The sequence below is a fragment of the Hemiscyllium ocellatum genome, chromosome 9 (genome assembly GCF_020745735.1).
Source record: "Hemiscyllium ocellatum isolate sHemOce1 chromosome 9, sHemOce1.pat.X.cur, whole genome shotgun sequence".
Taxonomy (NCBI): Eukaryota; Metazoa; Chordata; class Chondrichthyes; order Orectolobiformes; family Hemiscylliidae; genus Hemiscyllium; species Hemiscyllium ocellatum.
In genome coordinates, this window is record NC_083409.1 from 23,135,535 (window position 1) to 23,156,440 (window position 20,906).

At 40.7% G+C, this 20,906-nt stretch overlaps 1 protein-coding gene across 1 annotated transcript in view; it reads right to left on the reverse strand.

Annotated features, from left to right (window-relative positions):
* Positions 1 to 20,906, reverse strand: part of rabgap1l (RAB GTPase activating protein 1-like) — a 489,306-nt gene that overhangs the window by 386,885 nt on the left and 81,515 nt on the right. Inside the window, exon 5 of the mRNA XM_060830051.1 lies at positions 7,423 to 7,597. Within this exon, the coding sequence (XP_060686034.1) occupies positions 7,423 to 7,597 (175 nt within the window). The remainder of the gene's footprint in view (positions 1 to 7,422; positions 7,598 to 20,906) is intronic.

Consider the following 20,906-nt stretch of genomic DNA (forward strand, 5'->3'; position numbering starts at 1 on the left):
AGGAGAAAAAAAGAGCTGACGTTTCAAGTCTAACTGACCCTTTGTCAAAAGCTGACAGGACAGGATGCAGGGCTGGGCTGAGAAGTGGTAGATGGACTGTAACTTGGATAAAAGTGAAATAATTCATTTTCGAAGGCTGAATTTGAGTGCAGATTACAGAGTTAAAGAAGGGATTCTTGGCAGTGTGAAGGAACAGAGGGATCTTGGGGTCCATGAACATATATCCCTCAAAGTTGCCGTCCAAGTTGATAGGGTTGTTAAAAAGGCGTATGTTGTCTTGGCTTTCATTAAAAGGGAGATTGAGTTTAAGAGCCGCAAGATTTTGCTGCAGTTTTATAAAACCCCGGTTAGACCATACTTGGAATATTGTGTCCAGATCTGGTCGCCTCATAACAGGAACGAAGTAGATGTTTTAGAGAGGGTACAGAGGAGATTTACCAGGATGCTGTCTGGATTGGAGGGCACATCTTATGAAAAGAGGTTGAGTGAGCTAGAGCTTTTAACACCGGAGGGAAGGAGGAAGAGAGGTGACTTGATAGAGATGTACAAGGTAATGAGAGGTATAGACAGAGTAGATAGCCAGAGACCTTTTTCCCAGGGCGGAAATGGCTGTCATGAGGGGTCATAATTTTAAGGTGATTGGAGGAAGGTTTAGGGGCGATGTCAAAGGTAGGTAGGTTCTTTAGGCATAGAGTGGCGGGTGTGTGGAATGCACTGCCAGCGGTGGTAGTAGAGTCAGAGACATTAGGGACATTTAAGTGACTACTAGGCAAGCACATGAATGGCAGTAAATTGAAGGGTGTGTAGGTTAGGTTGATCTTCGATTAAGATAAATGCTTGGCACAATATCGTGGGCTGAAGGGCCTGTAATGTGCTGTACTGTACAATGTTCTTATTGGGCCCGTGGACTGAGGTAGGATAGATGGAGTTTAAGATTTTGGAGAAGATTTGTAGCTCAGGCTGTGGATCAGGTTGTAAGTTTGCTCGCTGAGCCAGTAGATTTGTTCTCAGACGTTTCATCACCATGCTGGATAACATCATCAGCGAGCCTCCGCTGAAGTGTTGGTGTTCTGTTCTGGTTGCCCCATACACACAGACGAAGAGGGATACCAGTTCAACTGGGACAATACATCCAACCTGGGACAGGCTAAATGAAGACATGAACGGGTATTCCTAGAGGCCTGGCATTCAAACCAGAACTCCATTAACAAACATTTAGATGTGGACTCCATTTACCAACCTCTCAAACAGAACCGGAAATGATATCACCTACCACAACAAACCAAGACAGATAAATAGAAAGCGGGACAGAACACCAACACTTCATCGGAGGCTCACTGATGATGTTACCTAGCATGATGACAAAACGTCTGACAACAAATCTACTGGCTCAGCGAGCAAACTTACAACCTGATCCACAGCCTGAGCTACAAATCTTCTCCAAAATCTTAAACTCCATCTATCCTACCTCAGTCCACGGGCCCAATAAGAACATTGTACAGTACAGCACATTACAGGCCCTTCAGCCCACGATATTGTGCCAAGCATTTATCTTAATCAAAGATCAACCTAACCTACACACCCTTCAATGGAGTTTAATTTAGATAAATGCAAGGTGTTGCATTTTGGTCAGGCAATCCAGGGCAGGACTTATACAGTCAATGGTAGGGCCCTGGGGAGTGTTATAGAACAAAGAGATCTGGGGGTAGAAGTTAATTGAAACTTGAAAATGGAGTCACAGGTAAACAGGGCAGTAAAGGCTTTCAACATGCTAGCTTTCATTGGTCAGAGCATTGGGTAGAGGAGTTGGGCTGTCTTATTGCAGCTGTACAAGGCATTGGTGAGGCCACATTTGGAGTACTGTGTGCAGTTCTGGTTTCCTACTAATAGAAAGGATATCATTATAGTAGAAAGAGTGCAGAAAACAGTTACTAGGATACTAGTTGGACTGGAGTTATAAGGAGAAGCTTTTCACTGGAGCGATGGAGACTGAGGGATGACCTTATAGAAGTACATAAAATCTTGAGAAGCATAGTTAAGGTGGATAGCCAACAGCTTTTCCCCATGGTAGGGGAGTGTAAAACTAAAGGGCAGAGGTTTAAGGTTAGAGGGGCGGGAGACAAAGGAGTCCAGAGGCACAACTTTTCAAACAGAGCATGGTGAATAACTGGAATGGGCTGCCAGAGATAGTGGTAGAAGCCAATACAACTTTGTCATTTAAGAAGCATTTAGACAGGACATGGATGGGATTGGGATGGAGGGATATGCACCAAATGCAGACAAATGGGCCTAGTTTCAATTGTGAAAACTGGACAGCATGGCAACGTTGAGCCTGCTTCCATGCTGTAGACCTCTGACTCTATTTTAAGAATTACAGTTAAAAGAGCTAAAGGTCCTTCTTCATTCTTGCCATCTGACTCTGTGGATTCATACATAGGTCCTTCTTTGATGCCCGACATTAGGCAAAACCAAAAGCATATCCAACAACCACAAGGAACACCGAAAGCAGAAATGACAGACAGGTGGTGATGGTTCAGTTGTACAGGCCACATCTGAAGTATCAAATTAAGTTTTACATGAAGGGAGGATATATTGTACATCACAGATTCACCAGACACTTATTCTTAAAGGCTACATTTCAAGGATATGTTTGACTAGTTGATAGAGTTTGGCTATTTGAAGAGTAAAGAGTTGGACTGAAGTGTTTGAAATGATAAAGGGCTTCAATAAAGACGAACTACTACCTCTGCTGGAGAACAAGGGAACACCATGTTGAAATTAAATCCTAGCCCATTCCAGGGTGCAGTAAGAAGTATTTTTTGACAAACTGCAGCAAGTTTCAGCAAGCTCTCTACCTTAAAAGACTGCATTGCTGGGTTGATTTATTAAGACCAAGACCTACATTGGGTAAAAGCATCAAGGCATAAAGTATCTAATATTAAGCTGACAATCAATTTAGTATAGTCAATCAGGATTGCACGGTAGCATGCATGTGTGTGTTGGAAATTATATATTTTAATACACAGAACCCTAATCTTTACAAATAGAAAGAACATATACATACACTTCAAGGGTTTAAGCTTAGCAAAAATAGGCGACAGCCTGATTCGTTTCTCAGGAGTGCCTTGACCAGTCAGTCATCCTGCCTGGTGTAAAATGTAAACAAAGCCAGATAATTAACTGTTGATTATAGTGGGTTTTCAGAAGATTTGTAGTTCAGGTTGAGGATCTGGATGGAAGACTGCTTGCTGAGTTGGAAGGTTCGTTTTCAGATATTTCGTCACTCTACTAGGTAACAGCATCAGTGAGCCTCCAGTGAAGCAACGGTGGTATGGCCGACCTTTTAATAATGTGTTTAGGTTTCCTTGGGTTGGTGATATCATTTCCTGTTATTTTTCTCAGGAGGGTGGTAAATGGAATCCAGGTCAATGTGTTTGTTGATAAGAATTCCAGTTGGAGTGCCGTGTTTCCAGGAATTTCCGCGTGTCTCTCTGTTTGGCTTGTCCCGAAATGTGTTGCCCCAGTCGAAGTGGTGTCCTTCCTCATCTGTATGTACCCACTAGCCACAAAAAAGTTATGACCCACTCTCATACTACATACTAGCACCTAGTACCTGAAAACGAACCTTCCAGCTCAGCAACAAGCTTACATCCATCTGTCAGTCATCATTAACTCCTTCATTTTCCATGGCAAAGCCTGTACCGATCAGAATCCACTCGTCAATCTACCTTCACACTTTATAAATGTTGATATTCCTCTTCAACTGGTGTTTCTTGGGAAGTGCCCTGATGCGTGCAAGGAGAAACATTTCAATAAAATATGCCTTTTTCAGCAAGATTCAAGTTCTGCACCTCAGAACAAATATTTGTATACCTTCTTAATCAGTGAGGTGACATGAGCAATATTCCAATCAAATAGTTTCATTTCTGAAGGAAGAGATATTTGACAGATTATACAAATACCTGCAATTTTTCCACCTACTTCTTTTAACACAGTAAGGGAGATATATCTACCTTAGCGGTCTCAAACCTTTTTCTTTATCAAAGCCACTTCAAATTAATGATGCTACAAAAACATGGGGGATATATAGACTCATAGGAGTCTACAGCATATCAAGCCAGACAAGACAAATACCTAATTATTGTAATCCCATTTTCCAACACTTGACCCATAGCCTTATATGCTTTGGCACTGCAAGTGAACATCTAAAACTTTCTTTCATGTTATGAGGGTTTCTGCCTCTACTGCAGATTTATACAAATTGATGAGGGTATATATTAAGTACAATTACTGCATATGATATTATTTAAAAGATACATTTAAAATGTAGGAAAATTCATCTTCACCTTTATTTCAACGGGAAATTCAACCTGTTCAGGTTGCCCACCTGTGCTGTGTAATCTGGTGTATATATTGACAGAGCATCTCTGATGGAGTTGATGTAAAGGTAAAGAGTTCCTGTCATACTGCCGCTATGTAGTTCACTGCAATTGGCAGGGCTGTCTGCAATCAACATCATTGATTTAAATGTTAAAAGGCCATGTTAATAGTGACCTTAATTGCTCAGCTGCAGCACACAACCAGCTACCTGATTGCATGATCCGATTATATGACTTGAATCTTGTAATCAATTATCTTTACAAAGTCTGGTGCGAGCCACTCAGCCAGTCACTCATGATCAACATATTGCTGACCTCTGGCTATCTTCAGACTCATTAGCTCCAATGCAGTTCTTTTTAAATTGTATTTAATCAAGTTCCAATCTTTGATTTATATTTTGATTCTCTTGTACTACTGGTATTTTGTTCTCTTCTACTTGTGAAGACAGAGCACAAATCTTAAATCTACAAGGGGCACTGTTTTAGATAGGCCCATACAGTCCAAAACTCAGAAACTGCCTTATCATATTCTACAGCAAAGTACTACATGGCAAAGGTTATCATATACACTCATACCACGTTAACACTCAATTCAATGTAACAATGCCCAGTATAACAGGACCCTTCCATGCAACACACATCCCCTGGCTTCCTTTCCTTACAAACATCCCTCTCTCACACTTTCCCTGACTGACAAAAACCCACAAGTTGAAACCATCTGTGGTGCATCATACTTATTCACCCTATGAAGACCTGTTCAACCACCTGCTCCTTCCATCTCAGTGCTCCATATAGATCCACCTCCCTGAGCAAGATCCAACAGTAGACTGCTTTTTGTCAAGGAATGGGAAACATAAAAAATCTCAAACAAGCTGCTTGTGACATTCCAAATACATTGAGTGGCAGGCTTTGAACTCCATCAATGCAAGTGGTTCTTATTAATCAGGCTCAGGACAAGGTCCTGCAACGCGAACATCCAGTACAAATCCCTTACATGCTTGTGGAGACACAAACAAAGCTGCATGTTGCTGAGGAGAGGTCTCACGACAAACAAAGTAGCAGACTAACCATTTTAAGTTAGATGGCAGTTACTTGGCTCCAGGGATTTACATTCACTAAAGAATCACAAAAGCAAGCCTGCTATTTCCTTATAATTAATTACAGTATCCATCTTCCATGGACCAAAAGCTCGGTTTCTCCTCCTCTTATAATTCCGTGAAAAATTTGCCGTCCGATCTTCTTGCAAGTTATTTTTCATGTTTCTCTCTACAGTTAACATTTTGTATTCTTTTATTCTTTTGAAATATAACCTCCTGTTTACTGGTGTTCCGTTAAAGTGGGAGCAAATTACTGTGGATTCTGGAGTGTTAAATAAGGACAGAAAATGGAGAAATTCAGCAGACCTGGCAGGAGCTGCAGTGAGAGGAACAGAATTAAGGTTTTGAGTTGGGAATGAATTTTCTTCGGAATACTGAAGTTCTGAGGAGAAACCATTCCAGTCAAGACATTAACTTTGTTCTTCTCTGCACAGATGTTGCCAGACCTGTTGAGTTTCTCCAACACTTCTGAATCTTATTTCTATCTTTCAGTTTCCTACTGGCCTTAGGCTCTTCTAAATTTATATCAAGAAACCAACTACACAAGCTCACAACTAAACATTTTAAAACGAACCTTTCTGTTCTCAAGTGTGTTCTTCCAGCATTTCAGAATTCCTGAATGAACAAGCAGCTTCACATATCTCAAAATTGTCAAAACTAAAAGGTACAAAATAATTATCACAACTGTTGCTCAAAGCCCACAATAAAATTGGCAGGTATGAAGTTAACTGAAGATGAAGTTCTCTGCTAAAATACTTACCATTAGAGCAAGGTGAAGCTGGTGCCAATAGAAAGACAGCAAACTCAAAAACACAAAACTTCTTAAAACAGGAAATTTGAAGAGAAACAGAGAGAAAGAGAGAGAATATTTTCCTGCGGGACACTGAAAGCAAGTACATATGAGAAAAAGAACTGGAAGTAGTTGAAAGGATGTGGTATTCATAAAGATGCAGCAATGAGGGAGTATAACAAATGAGGTTTTTCAGAAACAATTCTAACCATTGAACTATATATTATAACAAATATCCAGAGACTGGAAATGTTAAATGTTAATGTGCTGCATGTTTTTGCAGGACCTATTTTTCCAAGATATTTTGAAATTACGAACACATTTGACAGATCTACAGGTTACTGGACTTCAGTAAATAACAGCTTTAATATCCTAATCCTGGTTAACTCTACAGTCACTCTGATAGCCATCTGTTCACTTACTTGAATCGTAGCCTCAGGGACTGACAGCTTGACTATTCAACACTCCAAATGAGCAAACAGAGATCAGCAAAGTGATCCACCAAATAGCTCTGAATCTTACTACAACATTTTTAACGAAGACGGCTTTTATTCAGGAAGAAAACATTTATGCTAGTCATTGCCTGATGCAGATGCAATTCTGACGAAGGCTTCACTGCACCTGACTCATTTTAACCAGTGTTGTCTCCAGCATTCTTTGGATCCTATTCTGACATTTATCAGGGTGGGACAAGGGATGTGGGGGCTCAGGTGACAACTCCATGGTAGGTCATGCACAAGATCTCCAAAAAAAGGTTTTCTTGACGTTATATTTATTATTTTCAATATCTGAGAAATAGACAAATCTATATATGACTGCAATTATGATGTTCGTCCTTGCTCCTTACCTACATGCTGTTAATCTGTTTAACAGTTTACAGTTTAAGCCATAATCTGGTGTACTCATGCAGGTGCACTCTCATAGTACAGTACGTCAAAGCAATTTACTGCTCATAACTATACTTTGATATTGTTGAGAGAGAAGTGACAGGAACTATATAAATTCACTTCCTCTAATTATTTTACGCAAAAAGTTAGTAAGTTTAAGTAAAAGTAAAAAAAACTGAAGTTTCCAATTTTGATAACTGCATTGCACCAATATTAACTTGAAAGCAAAAATAATTTTAGTAATTGAAGGGTCAAAATACAGTACTTACAGCTTCTTTGATCTCACAGCAGAACACGTGAAGTTGGTACTCATCTGTACTGCAGTAACTCTCAGTAAATGCAAAGCAATTACTTTCTGCAGTCCCATCAACACCGCGGACACAGAATAACACGTTATATATTGGAAATGCAGCTCTCTCAGTGGTCGTAGCCTGGTCTATTATCCTGAAGGGGGAGGGAAAGAAAAAAATAGGAATGTTGAACCCAGAATGAAGATGGTAAAAAGAAAGAACTCTCTTTCAATACTGAACGAATTTGAAGTGTGAAGATTCCACATCTGACAGCAATTAATCCCAATTGTGGAAGATTGACTTTACTTGTTTACGAACAAGAAACACTTATTCCAATTTGCAACTGTTTACATGGTACTTAATTAAACAGCATATTTTGTAAAATGATAGAATCTTATAACAGCTTAACAGTCCATGAAACCTGTGCCAGCTCTTTGAAAGAGCATCAAATTAGTCCTACTCCCCTTACATTTCACTCAGTGCTCAATTTCTTTTTTTACAAGTTTTCTTTTTTGACATTAGTATGCCTGTTGAAAAGAGTCTTGCTTCTAACTCAGTAAAGGAAAACAAAGTTTGAGGGCATCAGACTTTAGGATGGATGAAAGCCCTTATAGAAGATTTATTCGAATGATATTTCAGTTACATGGGGTGGTTCACCACAGTCAGATTTCAAGGGTGCTCAAAGTTTTGATTAGATTAGATTCCCTACAGTGTGGGAACAGGCCCTTTGGCTCAACCAGTCCACACCGACCCTCAGAAGAGTAACCCACCCAGACCCATTTCCCTCTGACTAATGCACCTAATACTATGGGCAATTTAGCATGGTCAATTCACCTGACTGGCACATCTTAGGACTGTGGGAGGAAACCAGAGCACCCGGAGGAAACCCACGCAGACACGGGGAGAATGTGCAAACTCCACACAGACAGTCGCCCGAGGCGGGAAACGAACCTTGGGACCCTGGTGCTGTGAGGCAGCAGTGCCAACCACTGAGCCACCGTGCCGCCCATGAAGCCTGCTTACGCATAAATAAATGGAACTCTTTTCATTCACCATATAGACACCGTTCCTTCACTGCCACAGGGGCAAATACTTGGAATTCCCTGCAACAGTGGGTACAGCAATTCACAAAGCCAGCACCTTCTTGTGGGGTCAATGCTCACATCCCATGAATGAATCAAAAAGTAACCACAGGACATAGATTTAAACTAACCAGCAGAGGTATCAGATGGTTGGAGAACTTATTTTACAACAATTTATGATGATTTGGAAAGCACTGCTCAAAACCTTTTTTTAAAATGACAACCTCATAGTCATCATTACTGACGTTAGCTGAAAATTCCTGATTAATTTAAATAAATTCCCCACTACCATGGTGTGAACTGAATTCACGTCAGCAGGTTATGCCAGTGAAATACTACAATCCTGTCATAAACCATGAGTTACAAGCAGATTCAATCTTGACCTTCAAAAGCAAACTGAGTATATAAAAAGAACAGGAATGAAAAGCTAATGTTTTTAAACTGTCATCTTAAATACACGGAATTGTCACATAAAGCCAACTGGTCCACTGCGATCATTTAGGGAAGGAAGTCTCTCATCTTTATCTGATCTGGGCCCATAACAATGTGGTTAAAATATGAACCAGCGGAGGAAACCATTCCGTCCTTGAAGCTGTTCTGCCAATTATTATGATTGATAGCATTACGGTCTTAGCTTCACTTCTCTGTCTGCCTCAGAATCCCTGACCCCAGGGACAATCAAAAATTTGACGAACTCAACCTTGAATATATTCATGGAATAATCTCAATGACGCTGAGGAAAGGGAACTTCAAACTTTAACAACCCTCGGAGAAAAGAAATTCATCTCAATCTTTATTGAAAGAGCCTTTAATTTGAAATTATTACCCTAGCTGAAGATTCTCTTCACTCCCTCCAAGAATAAACATCAACATCTGCCCTGTCAAGTCTCCTCAGAAAATTAGAGCATCATAATTGCTTCAATAAGATTATCACGCATTCCTCTCAATTCCAATGAGTATATGCCCTTCAGTTGAATTGAATTGAATTTATTGTCACGTGTACTGAGGCACAGTGAAAAGCTTTGTCTTGCGAGCAATACAGTCAGATCACAGAGTTAAGTAGTATGGATAGTAAATAATAGGTTAAAAAGCTGCAAAAACAAAAAAAAACACAGGTACAGGCGAATGTTAAGAGTTTAAGAGTCCAGTTTCAGCTATTCTCAGAAATAAGACTTTCATTTACTATCCTCGACTGTAGATACCTCAGTCTCTTGTTCTGGTTGACTTCTCAATACTTCCCAGCTAATTGCGTCGCTTTCTTTTGACGCAACACTAAGTTGATTCGCCCATGAGCTTCAAATTAAAGTCTTCAAACATTCAGCTTCTGTTTGTTCACAAAAATGAAACTTAAATCAAGTCCCAGCTGCAACACACTTGGCAAAACAAGACAGTTTTTACAATGCAGATTGGAAACAAGCATTTACTCTGGCTGCCTCTTCATTGGCTGGAAACCACACCAGGTCAAAGCTGCAACACCCTCAGCAAGCACTTAGGTAAAACGAAACCAGGGAATTTCCCTAAGCTCCACCCAATTCCATGACAATGCAACTTGCTCCAGGAATGACCTCAAACTGATCTTTAGATTAAGGTATTCTACATACAAACATATCTTCTTTGATGAATTTTACAGACTTCAGGATTTACTAAACTAATTTAATCCTTTAAAGTAATTTAGTTGTAACTCCCAAAACAAACACATCTCTCTGGACTGCCCTTATTGCAAGGTTTGCAGACATCATGTCTCCACTAAAAGTCCACATACAGGCCATATATTATTTCAATATCCCCATCTCCCATTTTATGATCTTGCCTTTCAACTTTGCCTGTTAATCACTTAAGCCTATATGGCCAAATCTGTTACATGCAAAAGACACCAAACTACCCTCATTGTATTTACCCCCATTTCCTCCAGTTGAAATTTTAATTCTAAAGCAAATAAATTATATATTAAAACACGTGAACCATGAACTTGAGAGTTACAACCCTTCAGAATTACTCAGTCTACCTGCGTGGTGACCTCATAGATTAGATTACTTACAGTGTGGAAACAGGCCCTTCAGCCCAACAAGTCTACACCGACCCTCCGAACAGCAACCCACCCAGACCCATTCCCTTACATTTACCCCTTCACCTAACACTACGGGTAATTTAGCATGGCCAGTTCACCTAACCTGCACATTTTTGGACTGTGGGAAGAAACCAGAGCACCTGGAGGAAATCCACACATAAACGGGGAGAATGTGCAAATTCCACACAGACAGTTGCCTGAGGCGGGAATTGAACCCGGGTCTCTGGCACTGTGATGCTCACCGCTGTAACACCGTGCTACCCATATAATGCACCAGGATAAAAGGTTTCTTTATACTGTAGCATTCTGCAATGTCTCTCAATTTAAACAACATAAGACCATAAAGCCATAAGACATAGCAGCAAAAATGGGCCATCCAGTCCATCGAATCTGTTCTGACATTTAATGAGATCATGAATATTCTGCTGTTCTATTCCTGAAAGAGACAGAATCATACAGTAAACAGAAGAGGCCACTCAGTTACTGAACCTGAACCACCAAAAAAATACACTAAATCTACTGTCCAGGACTTGGCCCATCATCTTGAATTATATAACATTTCAAAGGCTGATCAAATAATTTTTTTTAAGCTTGTGAGGTCACCCACCTCAACTCTCCTCCCAGACAGTGCAGTTCAGAAAACCATCACCCTCTGGGTGAAAAAGCATTTCTTCAAGTCACATATAAACCTCCCGCCTTTCATCCAAAAATCAGGCCCCCTTCTTATGACCCTGTGACTTAGGGGAACAACTGCTTTCCATCCACCCTGCCCATGTCCCCCATGCCCTTAAATAAAACTATTAGGACATCCCTCAAAGTTCTCTGCTCTACAGTAACCAACCCAAGCTTATCCAACTTCTTTTCAAAGATGAAATGCTCCATCCAGAAAACACCCCCTTTGCAAACACATCCTTCCTATAGGTTGGTGGTCAGAACTGGTTGTTGCTAGGGTTGGAGGGTTTGAGCTATAGGGAGAGGTTAAATAGGCTGAGGCTGTTCTCTCTGGAGCATCGGAGGCTGAGGGGTAACCTTATAGAGGTTTATAAAATCATGAGGGGCATAGATAGATCTTTTTTCCTTGGGTGGGGAGGGTCCAGAACTAGAAGGCACAGGTTTAGGGTGAGAGGGGAGAAATTTAAAACAGACCTAAGGGGCAACTCTTTCACACAGAGGGTGGTGCATGTACGGAATGAGCTGCCAGAGGAAGTGGTAGAGGCTTGTACAATAACAACATTTAAAAAGAATCTGGATGGGTATATGAATAGGTGGTGTTTAGAGAGATATGGGCCAAGTGCTGGCAAATGAGACTAAATTAAGTTAGGATTCTGACCAAAGTGTATCATCTCACACTTCTCTATATTGAACCTCATCTGCCACTTAGCCACCTTGTCAGTGTCCTTTCTGAGTTCCACACCGTCACGCTCCCAGTTTACAATTTTTCCAAATTTATTGTTACTTGCAAACTTTGAATTTCCCTTTGTGCATCAAGATCTATTTCAGTAGAAACAAGCATCCCAATAATGATCCCTGGGGAACCAGACGACAAACCTTCCTCCAGCCTGAAAAATATCCATTGACCATTATTCGTTGCTTTCGGGCACTCAGGCAATTTCGTACTAACGTAACTACCATCCCTTTTATATCACGATCTATAACGTTCCTCAAGTCTTGCGTAGTACATCAATAGCATCACTCTAATCATGCCTTGTTGCTTTTTATTCAAAAGTATACTTTATTCATAAAAATGATCTTAAGTAGATGCAAACATTCTAAATAAAGAAAACAGAATTTTGGAATTTTGACATTACTCAATGTGTTTACAGTTGTCAAAAAAAAACCATTTTCTACGAGGAAACTATTCTCATTCGTTTTGAAGCACCAAGAGAGTCTGACAACTGAACAGACCTTCGTTATACGTTGGCCTCTCTCTGCACCATAACAACCTGTTTGATTCTGTGATTGTGAAATTCAGATAAAATTCAAGCTTTTTTATTGTCTCACCCTCATTAACTTTTTTTGCAGTACACTCTTATGCTTGCATGTCCTCTGGTCACATTCTGGTTACATTATCTATATGGTTGTCCTGCATTTTTGCCTTGCACTTCCTCTTTCATTTTCCAAATATTTCCTCACCTGAACGTTCCTCCATACCAGTTAGTTCAAAGCCTTTTTTATACAAATCTGGTTACGCAGTTCACCAGAACACTGATCCCAACTCAGTTCAAGTGAAGGCTATCTCAACGGGATAGCTCCCCGTTTCCCCAATATATGTATTCCATGAATAAAACTGATTGCCCCATAATTGAAACCAGTTGTTCCCACAGCTGTCTGAGCCAAATGTAAAAATCTCTGATCATCTTTATACCAATTCATTCATAGCTCCGGTAGTAATCCAGGGATCATCTTCAGGGCTCCAGTTTTTAGCTTAGTCCCTTGTTGCTCATATTCTGTCAACAGAATGTCATTCTCAGCCCTACCTATGTCATTGAACCCCCATGACCCATGACAACTGCATCAATCTCCAAGCTCCTTACCAGCCACAAAGATATTAATTTAACCCTACACCAAGTATGCAGCACAGCACTTTTAAGATTAATGCTCTCCAAATCAGCTTAGCAAGAAATTCTGTTGTAACAATTGCCAGAAAGAGTAAAATGAATGGAGAATTTGATATTGGCCTAGGTACCAGGCCCACCCTATCCCCAGTAATCCTCAATTACCTCAGGGATTAGTGTCAAAAGATGGGAGGTAGGGTGTCATTTAACAACAGGAGGGGAGAAAGCAGCCTCTGGAAAACAATGTAGTTGTTCAATTAGGCATGAGATGCAAATTCATTGACAGAATGAAGCTCTCACACTGGGAGAGGTGAAAATGGAACCAAGTCAGCTGAATAATGGACAGCAGATAGCAAAGATGGTCAGTGTCAAAAATGGCAAAAGGCAAGGTGAAGTGTCTCCTTACTTTCCAAAAACCCATATTGTGGAACGCTCACGACAGATTAGAGATGTAAGAGAAAAAGAAAATCGGGAAAATGCTCAGCAATTGTTGGAATTTCAAGTTGACGTGTCCCCACGTTTTGAAAGCTTCTGCTATGGAACCGTAGAAGTGACGAGTGAGATTGTTGTTGCATTGGCTTTAATGTTTCAAATATACTAGATTTGGGAAAGCCTCTATGATAATGAAAGTAGATAATGTAATTCCCTCATTCAAAAAGGGAGGGAGTGAGAAAGCAGAAAACTGTAGGTAAATTAGCTTAACATCTATCTCAAGAAAAATGCTCAAAGCTGCTACTGAAGATGTCATAACAGGGCTCTGGATAAGTGCAAGATAGTCAGGCAGAGTCAAAATGGTTTTGTCAAATGGGAACCACATTTAATCAATTTATGGAGGATCATGGAAGAATCAACATGTAATGTGGAAAAAGGAGAACCTCTGGACATTTTTACTTCAAGTCCAAGAAGACATTTGATAAGGTGCCACATCAAAGGTTATTGCAAGAAATAGAAACTTATTATGTAGATAATATATTGGCATAGGCAGGGAAATGGCTGGCTTACTGGAACTACAGTCGGCATAAGTACATTTTTTTTGGTTGGCAAGACACAAGCAGTACAGCCACAGGGATCAATGCTAAGCCTCAACCATTTTTACAATTTATATAAACATGATAGAAAGTATGGTCTCTAAATTTGCTGGTGACACAAAAATAGGTAGAAGAGTAAGTTGTAAAGAGGACACAAGGAAGCAACCAAAGGATATAGATAAGTTAGGTGAGTCAGCAAAGATCAGACAAATGGAGTATAATGTGGGAACATGAGAATTTTTCCATTTGACAGGAAGAATAAGAAAGTATATTGCCTATGTGGCAGGAGATTGCAGAGCTCAGATGCTCACAAAAGGTTCGTACAAAGTTACAATAAGTAATTAGGAAAGCAAGTAGAATGCTCTTGTTTATTATATGGGAATTGAACACAAATGTAAAGGCTTAACCTTCAGTTATACAGCATTAGTGAGACCACATCTAGAGTACTGGGCACAGTATTGGTCACATTGAGGAAGGATGTAAATCTATTGGAGGCAGTTCAGAGAAGGTTTACTGGACTCATACTTGAATGAGATGATTGTGAATAGAAGAGAGGTTAGACAGGATAGATTTGTACTCCCTGTAGGGATTCTATGGTATTTACTTGAGTTCAGATAGTAAAAGGCAATTTGATTGAAACATACAACATCCTTAGGGGACTTGACAGGGGAGATGTGGAGATGATGTTTCCTCTGGTGAGAGAACTAGGGTTATTGTTTAGGAATAATGGGTCACCCACTGAAAATGGAGATCATGCAGATTTCTTTTCCTTGGAAAGTCATGAGTCTTTGGCACAGACTTTCTCAAAAGACAGTGGAGGCAGAGTCTTTGACTATTTTTAAAACAGGGGTGAAAAGATTCTTTAATGAAGGAAGTGAAAGGTTATTAGGGCTAAGTGGGATTGTGGAGTTGAGATTAAAACCAGATCAGGCATGACTTGAATGAATAGCAAAACAGACTTGAAGGGCCGAATGACGTACTCCTGCTCCTAACTGAGATGCTCGTCGATAGTGATGCAGCATATAACCAAATATGGCAGGAAACATGTCAGTCACGGAGATCTACAACATGGAAAAAGACCCTTCAGTCCAACTCATCTATGCCGATTAGATATCCTAAATTAATCTAGCTCCATTTACCAGCATTTGGCCCACATCCCCCTAAACCCTTCCTATTCATATACCCATCCAGATGCCTTTCAAATGTTGTAACTGTACCAGCCTCCACCACTACCTCTGGAAGCTCATTCCACACACACACCACCCTTTGCGTGAAAAAGTTGCTCCTTAGGTCCCTTCTAAATCTTTCCCCTCTCATCTTAAACCTATACACTCTTGGTTTTGGACTCTCCTACCCTAGGAAAACCACCTTGGCTTTCACCCTATCATTGCCCCTCATAATTTTATAAACTTCTATAAGGGCACCCCTCGGTCTCTGATGCTCCAGAGAAAATAGTCCCGGTCAATTCAGCCTTTCTCTATATCTCAAACCCACCAACCCTGACAACTTTCCTGTAAATCTTTTCTGAATCCTTCTACGTTTCACAACATCTTTCCTTAACGGTCTAATAGGAACCCAAGCGGAGCTTAGCTAGGCGCAATGAACCAATTACTCTTACCTCAAGGGAAGACTGTCAAGATGGTTAAAAATGGTCAAAATAGATCTCAATATGTAAAGGGCTCTGAAAACTAATCTCAGCAGTCAACAATTTGTTTGTTCCTAATTTTATTACTACAACTGCTATTAATCTAAAACAAACGTTAGTGTAAGTGCCTTTCTCTCCATTTCAGAGCAGACAGGAGAGGCAGATGGAATACTTGGCCGCAACCTCGGTTGCAAAAGTAACAGGAACACATTCATGTTACACAATTTAAGGAAAATAACTGCATAAGAATGCACCAACACAAAGAAGTACAATACATAGATGAACTGATGCACCTCAAATCAACAAGGCACACTATCTTACCGACAATGGATAGGAACATGCAAACGTATGGGATTGTTCTATGCCATGAGCGCATGAGAAGGGGATGCCACACAACATCAGAATGTCTTCTGGACTAGAACAAGTGAACTGACATGCAGAAAATAAAAAAAGTGTCATTTATACCCAAGGGCTGTTAGACGTTTATTGACCATTACTTCAACAACAACACTGCGTGGATGACAGATGAATAGTGTTAGTGATTATAACCAAGATAAGTGGTTGAGATGAATTTAAAAATTAGTATCATAAATACTTCAATTAATGAAGATGAGATTATTAAGCCATTTAGCAGCATGCTCTTTTTAATATAAGCGACAATAAAACAAGTAGGAAAAGTTCAGTTGGTACACCTCAGCAGTCTTCCAACTGATTACTCCCTTTAACCAGTGCAAATGGAATGCCTCTCACAGAGTTCCACCACACAGTTGACAGAACAGTGCACTAAACCTTCTGAAAACCAACAGTCATAATCTAAAACTTCCAAAACACAAACATTCCTGCACTTTTCAAAGCACTGTGCTATACATACCCAGTCGTACAACTTGGGAATAAGAGACAGTTTCCATCAGAGGTGTTAGATAGTATGTGCGTTTCACTATGTTTATTCACTGGGTAAATAGTGACTGTATCCTTGAATACCATGGGTAGCTCGCAACACAAGCAACATAATCTTGACCAACCCTTCAGCATATGGGAGACAGAGTATAGCACTGAGATGGACATAGGAAAAGAGAACTGCGGGGAAATGGGCTGCAAGGGAAAGGGGGTTCATGAGGCAGGTGGAGCAAAGAGTCCATACGGGAAGGGCAGAGGAAAGGGCTCAGTCCCTCAAACACATGAATGTGGTCAGAGAGGGAGAGTAGGTGCACAAGCAGTGGGCGAATAGAGAAGATGGTGGTGGGGTGACGCAAGTCATGCAGTTGTTTTGTTTACATGATACCATTATAGATCCACAATAGAAAAGCATCTAAACATTAAGATTTCCAAATCTAAAACTGGCCACAGCACAGAAATGTGACTATGTAAGGCAGACAGGGGTTCAGAATACAGAGGCCCAGGGATGATGAGGACTGAAGAGTTTACAGAGGAAATGCGTCAGAATGAGGGACGAGTGAACTCTGTGAAGAACCTGGCATTGCTGGGATTGTTCTTAAGGTAGATAAGATTTAAAGGAAACCTGAACATATACACTGTGATAGAACAAATGAGGAGGAACTCTCTCCTCAGCAACCTGAGGCAATAGATTTGAAACAATTTCAAAACCACCAGAAAGGACTTTCTTCCCAGTGGATAGTTCTGATCTGAAAGTATGAAAGAGTCAGACTCCAGTGGAGGAGGTGTAGAAGTTTAATTGCATTGTGATGGGTCTAAAGTAGATGGTTGTGAGGTGAATGAAGAGACATGTCAAGCTAACCAGCCTTCTTCTGTATTGTGAGATGTTTTGATTTGAGCACAGATACAAACGATTGGCAAGAATATTGCCATGATTGAATGGTCTGAGCTACAGGGAGGAGCTGAATATGCTGGGGCTTTTATCCCTGGCGGGGGGGGGGGGGGGGGGGGGGGGGGGAGGCTGAGGAGTGACCTTACAGAGGTTTATAAAATCATGGTAAGGGTAGATGGCCAACATCTTTTTCCCATGGTGGGGGAGTCCAAAACCAGAAGGCATAAGTTTAGGATGAGAAGGGAAAGGGGCAACTTTCTCATGCGGAAGGCGAGGTGTGTATGGAACAAGCTGCCAGAGGTTGCAGATACAATTGTAACATTTAAAAGGCAATAGTTACATAGGTACAATAGGTACATGAATAAGAAGGGTTTTGAGAGATATGGACCAAATGCTGGAAAATGGGACGAGATCAGTTTAGGATGTTTGGTAGGCGTTGACGAGTTGGACCCAAGGGTTTGTTTCTGTGTTGCATAACTGTATGACTCTACATAAGACTGGATGTTTCAGAAGCTGCAGCTATAACATTCACTGTTTTTGGAGAAACTAAAGCAGTAACTAAGCATAGAGAGGTAATAGATCAATGTGGTTCAGACATGCATATTAAATATTTAAAGCGGGTGTGACAAAAGACTGAAAACGTAGCTAAAATAAGCATTTGCTGAAAATGTGGCAAGGTTTTTCAGTGGTCTAAGGACAAATTCAGCCCAGACCTAACGAGCTAAATATATTTGGCATTTTAAGCAGAGATAATGTGTACATTGGGATTTGTTGCCAGCTACTTTCAAAACTGTTTTTAAAGTCTAAAATATTCTCGATACAGTCAGGTTTGAGAGGAGAAATGAGGTTCAGTCTAGAGGGTGGCTAGCAAAACTAGGATGCCTGATACAAGTAGACCAGTGCCATTCATTATGGCTATACCTGCACCATACAGGAACAGTAAAGGTGAGCTCTTCGAAGGATTCCAAAAGGAATCCTTAACCCCTGCACCACGGTAAGGTGTCTCACCACGCAGAGGGTCCTGTCCTGCCCTCAACATTCAAAAAAAGTGTAAGCTGCTCAGAAACAGATGCATAAATCAGTCGTGCTGATATTTTTCTTAAATTGAGGATTCACCAAGTTAAATCCCAAAAGGGAGGAATTGAGAAGCTGGTGCAAAGTTTGACTTACATGAATGAACAGACTCCAGCATGTTAGGTTCATGCACAATCAGCGGTTAGTACAGACTTGATATGGCACAAACTCAACTTACAACAAGACTGATTGTTAACACTGGTGAAAGGCACCTCATGCAGCACGTAGAACTACAGTCCGGGAAATGATTTAGATCCTGCTTCCATTTCATGAGTCTCACTCAATGTACATAGCTACCGATAGCAGAGTTACTATTTCTCTTAGTCCAGTCTCATTATATACAATACATATAAATGCATAGCTTAACAATAATATTCGGCACTTCAAAGTTAGAGAAATAATGCAGGTGAGATAGGACTGACTGCAAATTTGGCAGACTCAGCAAGAAGTGACTACCATAAGGAACACAAATTGTAGATTCAGCCCTAATCTGTACATTAAGCATGCATAGCTGGGAGTCACAGGACTCGGCTTACATAGAATAACATCTTGAAATACCCACATCTCTTTTCTGAAGTAAGTTTGGAAATAAAAGCAGAAATACACAAGGAAGCCTCAAAACAATTTCTTCCATTTTACCAAAAAGCAACAGTTCCAAATATTTCAATGCTATGCCTGCATGTTACAAATGTGAGACTTTATATGATTGCCGAGTTTGGGACAACATTTATTTTAGGGCAAAATGTGGGAATTATACTTATATACAGAATGATGATCATATTACCAGATGTGGATTCTGCAAAGGCAGATCTGAATCTGCTGGTACTGAAAGATTAATTGGGGAGCCAGGTTATTTTACTGGGAAGATAGTGCAAGGGGTATGAGCAAACAAAAGTAGAAGCATCATTCCCCCTCTGAATGGTCTGAGCTACAGGGAGAAGGAGGAGGCAATAGCCTTGTGGTATTATCGCTGGGCTGGTTAATTCTGAGACCCAGATAATGTCTTGGGAACTTGGGTTTGAATCCTGCCACAACAGATGGTGCAATTTGAATTCAATAAAAGAAAATCTGGAATTAACAGTCTAGCAATGACTATGAATCCATTGCTGACTGTCTGAAAAACCCATCTGATTCACTAATATCCATGAAGGAAGGAAACTGTCATCTTTACCCGGACTTCCCACATGTAACTCCAGACCCATAGCAATGCGGTTGACTCTTAACTGTCCTCTGGGCAATTAAGGAGGGGCAATAAATGCCTGCCTAGCCAGTGACACCCTCATCCTCTGAAATGATTTAGTTGACACTCAGAGTCACAGAGATGTACAGAATGGAAACAGACCCTTCGGTCCAACCCATTCATGCCGACCAGATATCCCAACCCAATCCAGTCCCACCTGCCAGCACTCGGCTCATATCCCTCCAAACCCTTCAGATTCATATACCCATCCAAATGCCCCTTAAATTGTAATAGCCTCCATCATTTCCTCTGGCAGCTCATTCCATACACGTACCATCCTCTGAGTGAAAAGGTTGCCCCTTTTATATCTTTCCCCTCTCACCCTAAACCCATGCCCTCTAGTTCTGGACTCCCCGACCCTAGGGAAAAGACATTTCCTATTTACCCTATCCATGCCCCTCATAATTTTGTAAACCTCTATAAGGTCACCCCTCAACTTCCGACGGTCCAGGCGAAAACAGCTCCAGCCTGTTCAGCCTCTCCCTATAGCTCAAATCCTCCAACCCTGGCAACATCCTTTTCTGAACCCTTTCACGTTTCACAACATCTTTCTGATAGGAAGGAGACCAGAATTGCAATCAATATTCCAACAGTGGCCTAACCAATGTCCTGTACAGACACAACATGACCTCCCAATCCGGTACTCAATACTTTGACCTATAAACGAAGGCATACCAAACGCCTTCTTCACTATCCTATTGACCTGTGACTCCACTTTCAAGGAGCTATGAACCTGCACTCCAACGTCTCTTTGTTCAGCAACACTCCCTAGGACCTTATTATTAAGTATATAAGTCCTGCGAAGATTTGCTTTCCCAAAATGCAGCACCTCGCATTTAACTGAATTAAACTCCATCTGCCACATCTCAGCCCATTGGCCCATCTGGTCAAGAACCTGTTGTAATCTGAGGTAACCCTTTTCGTTGTCCACTACACCTCCAATTTTGGTGTTATCTGTAAACTAACTAACTGTACCTCTTTTGCT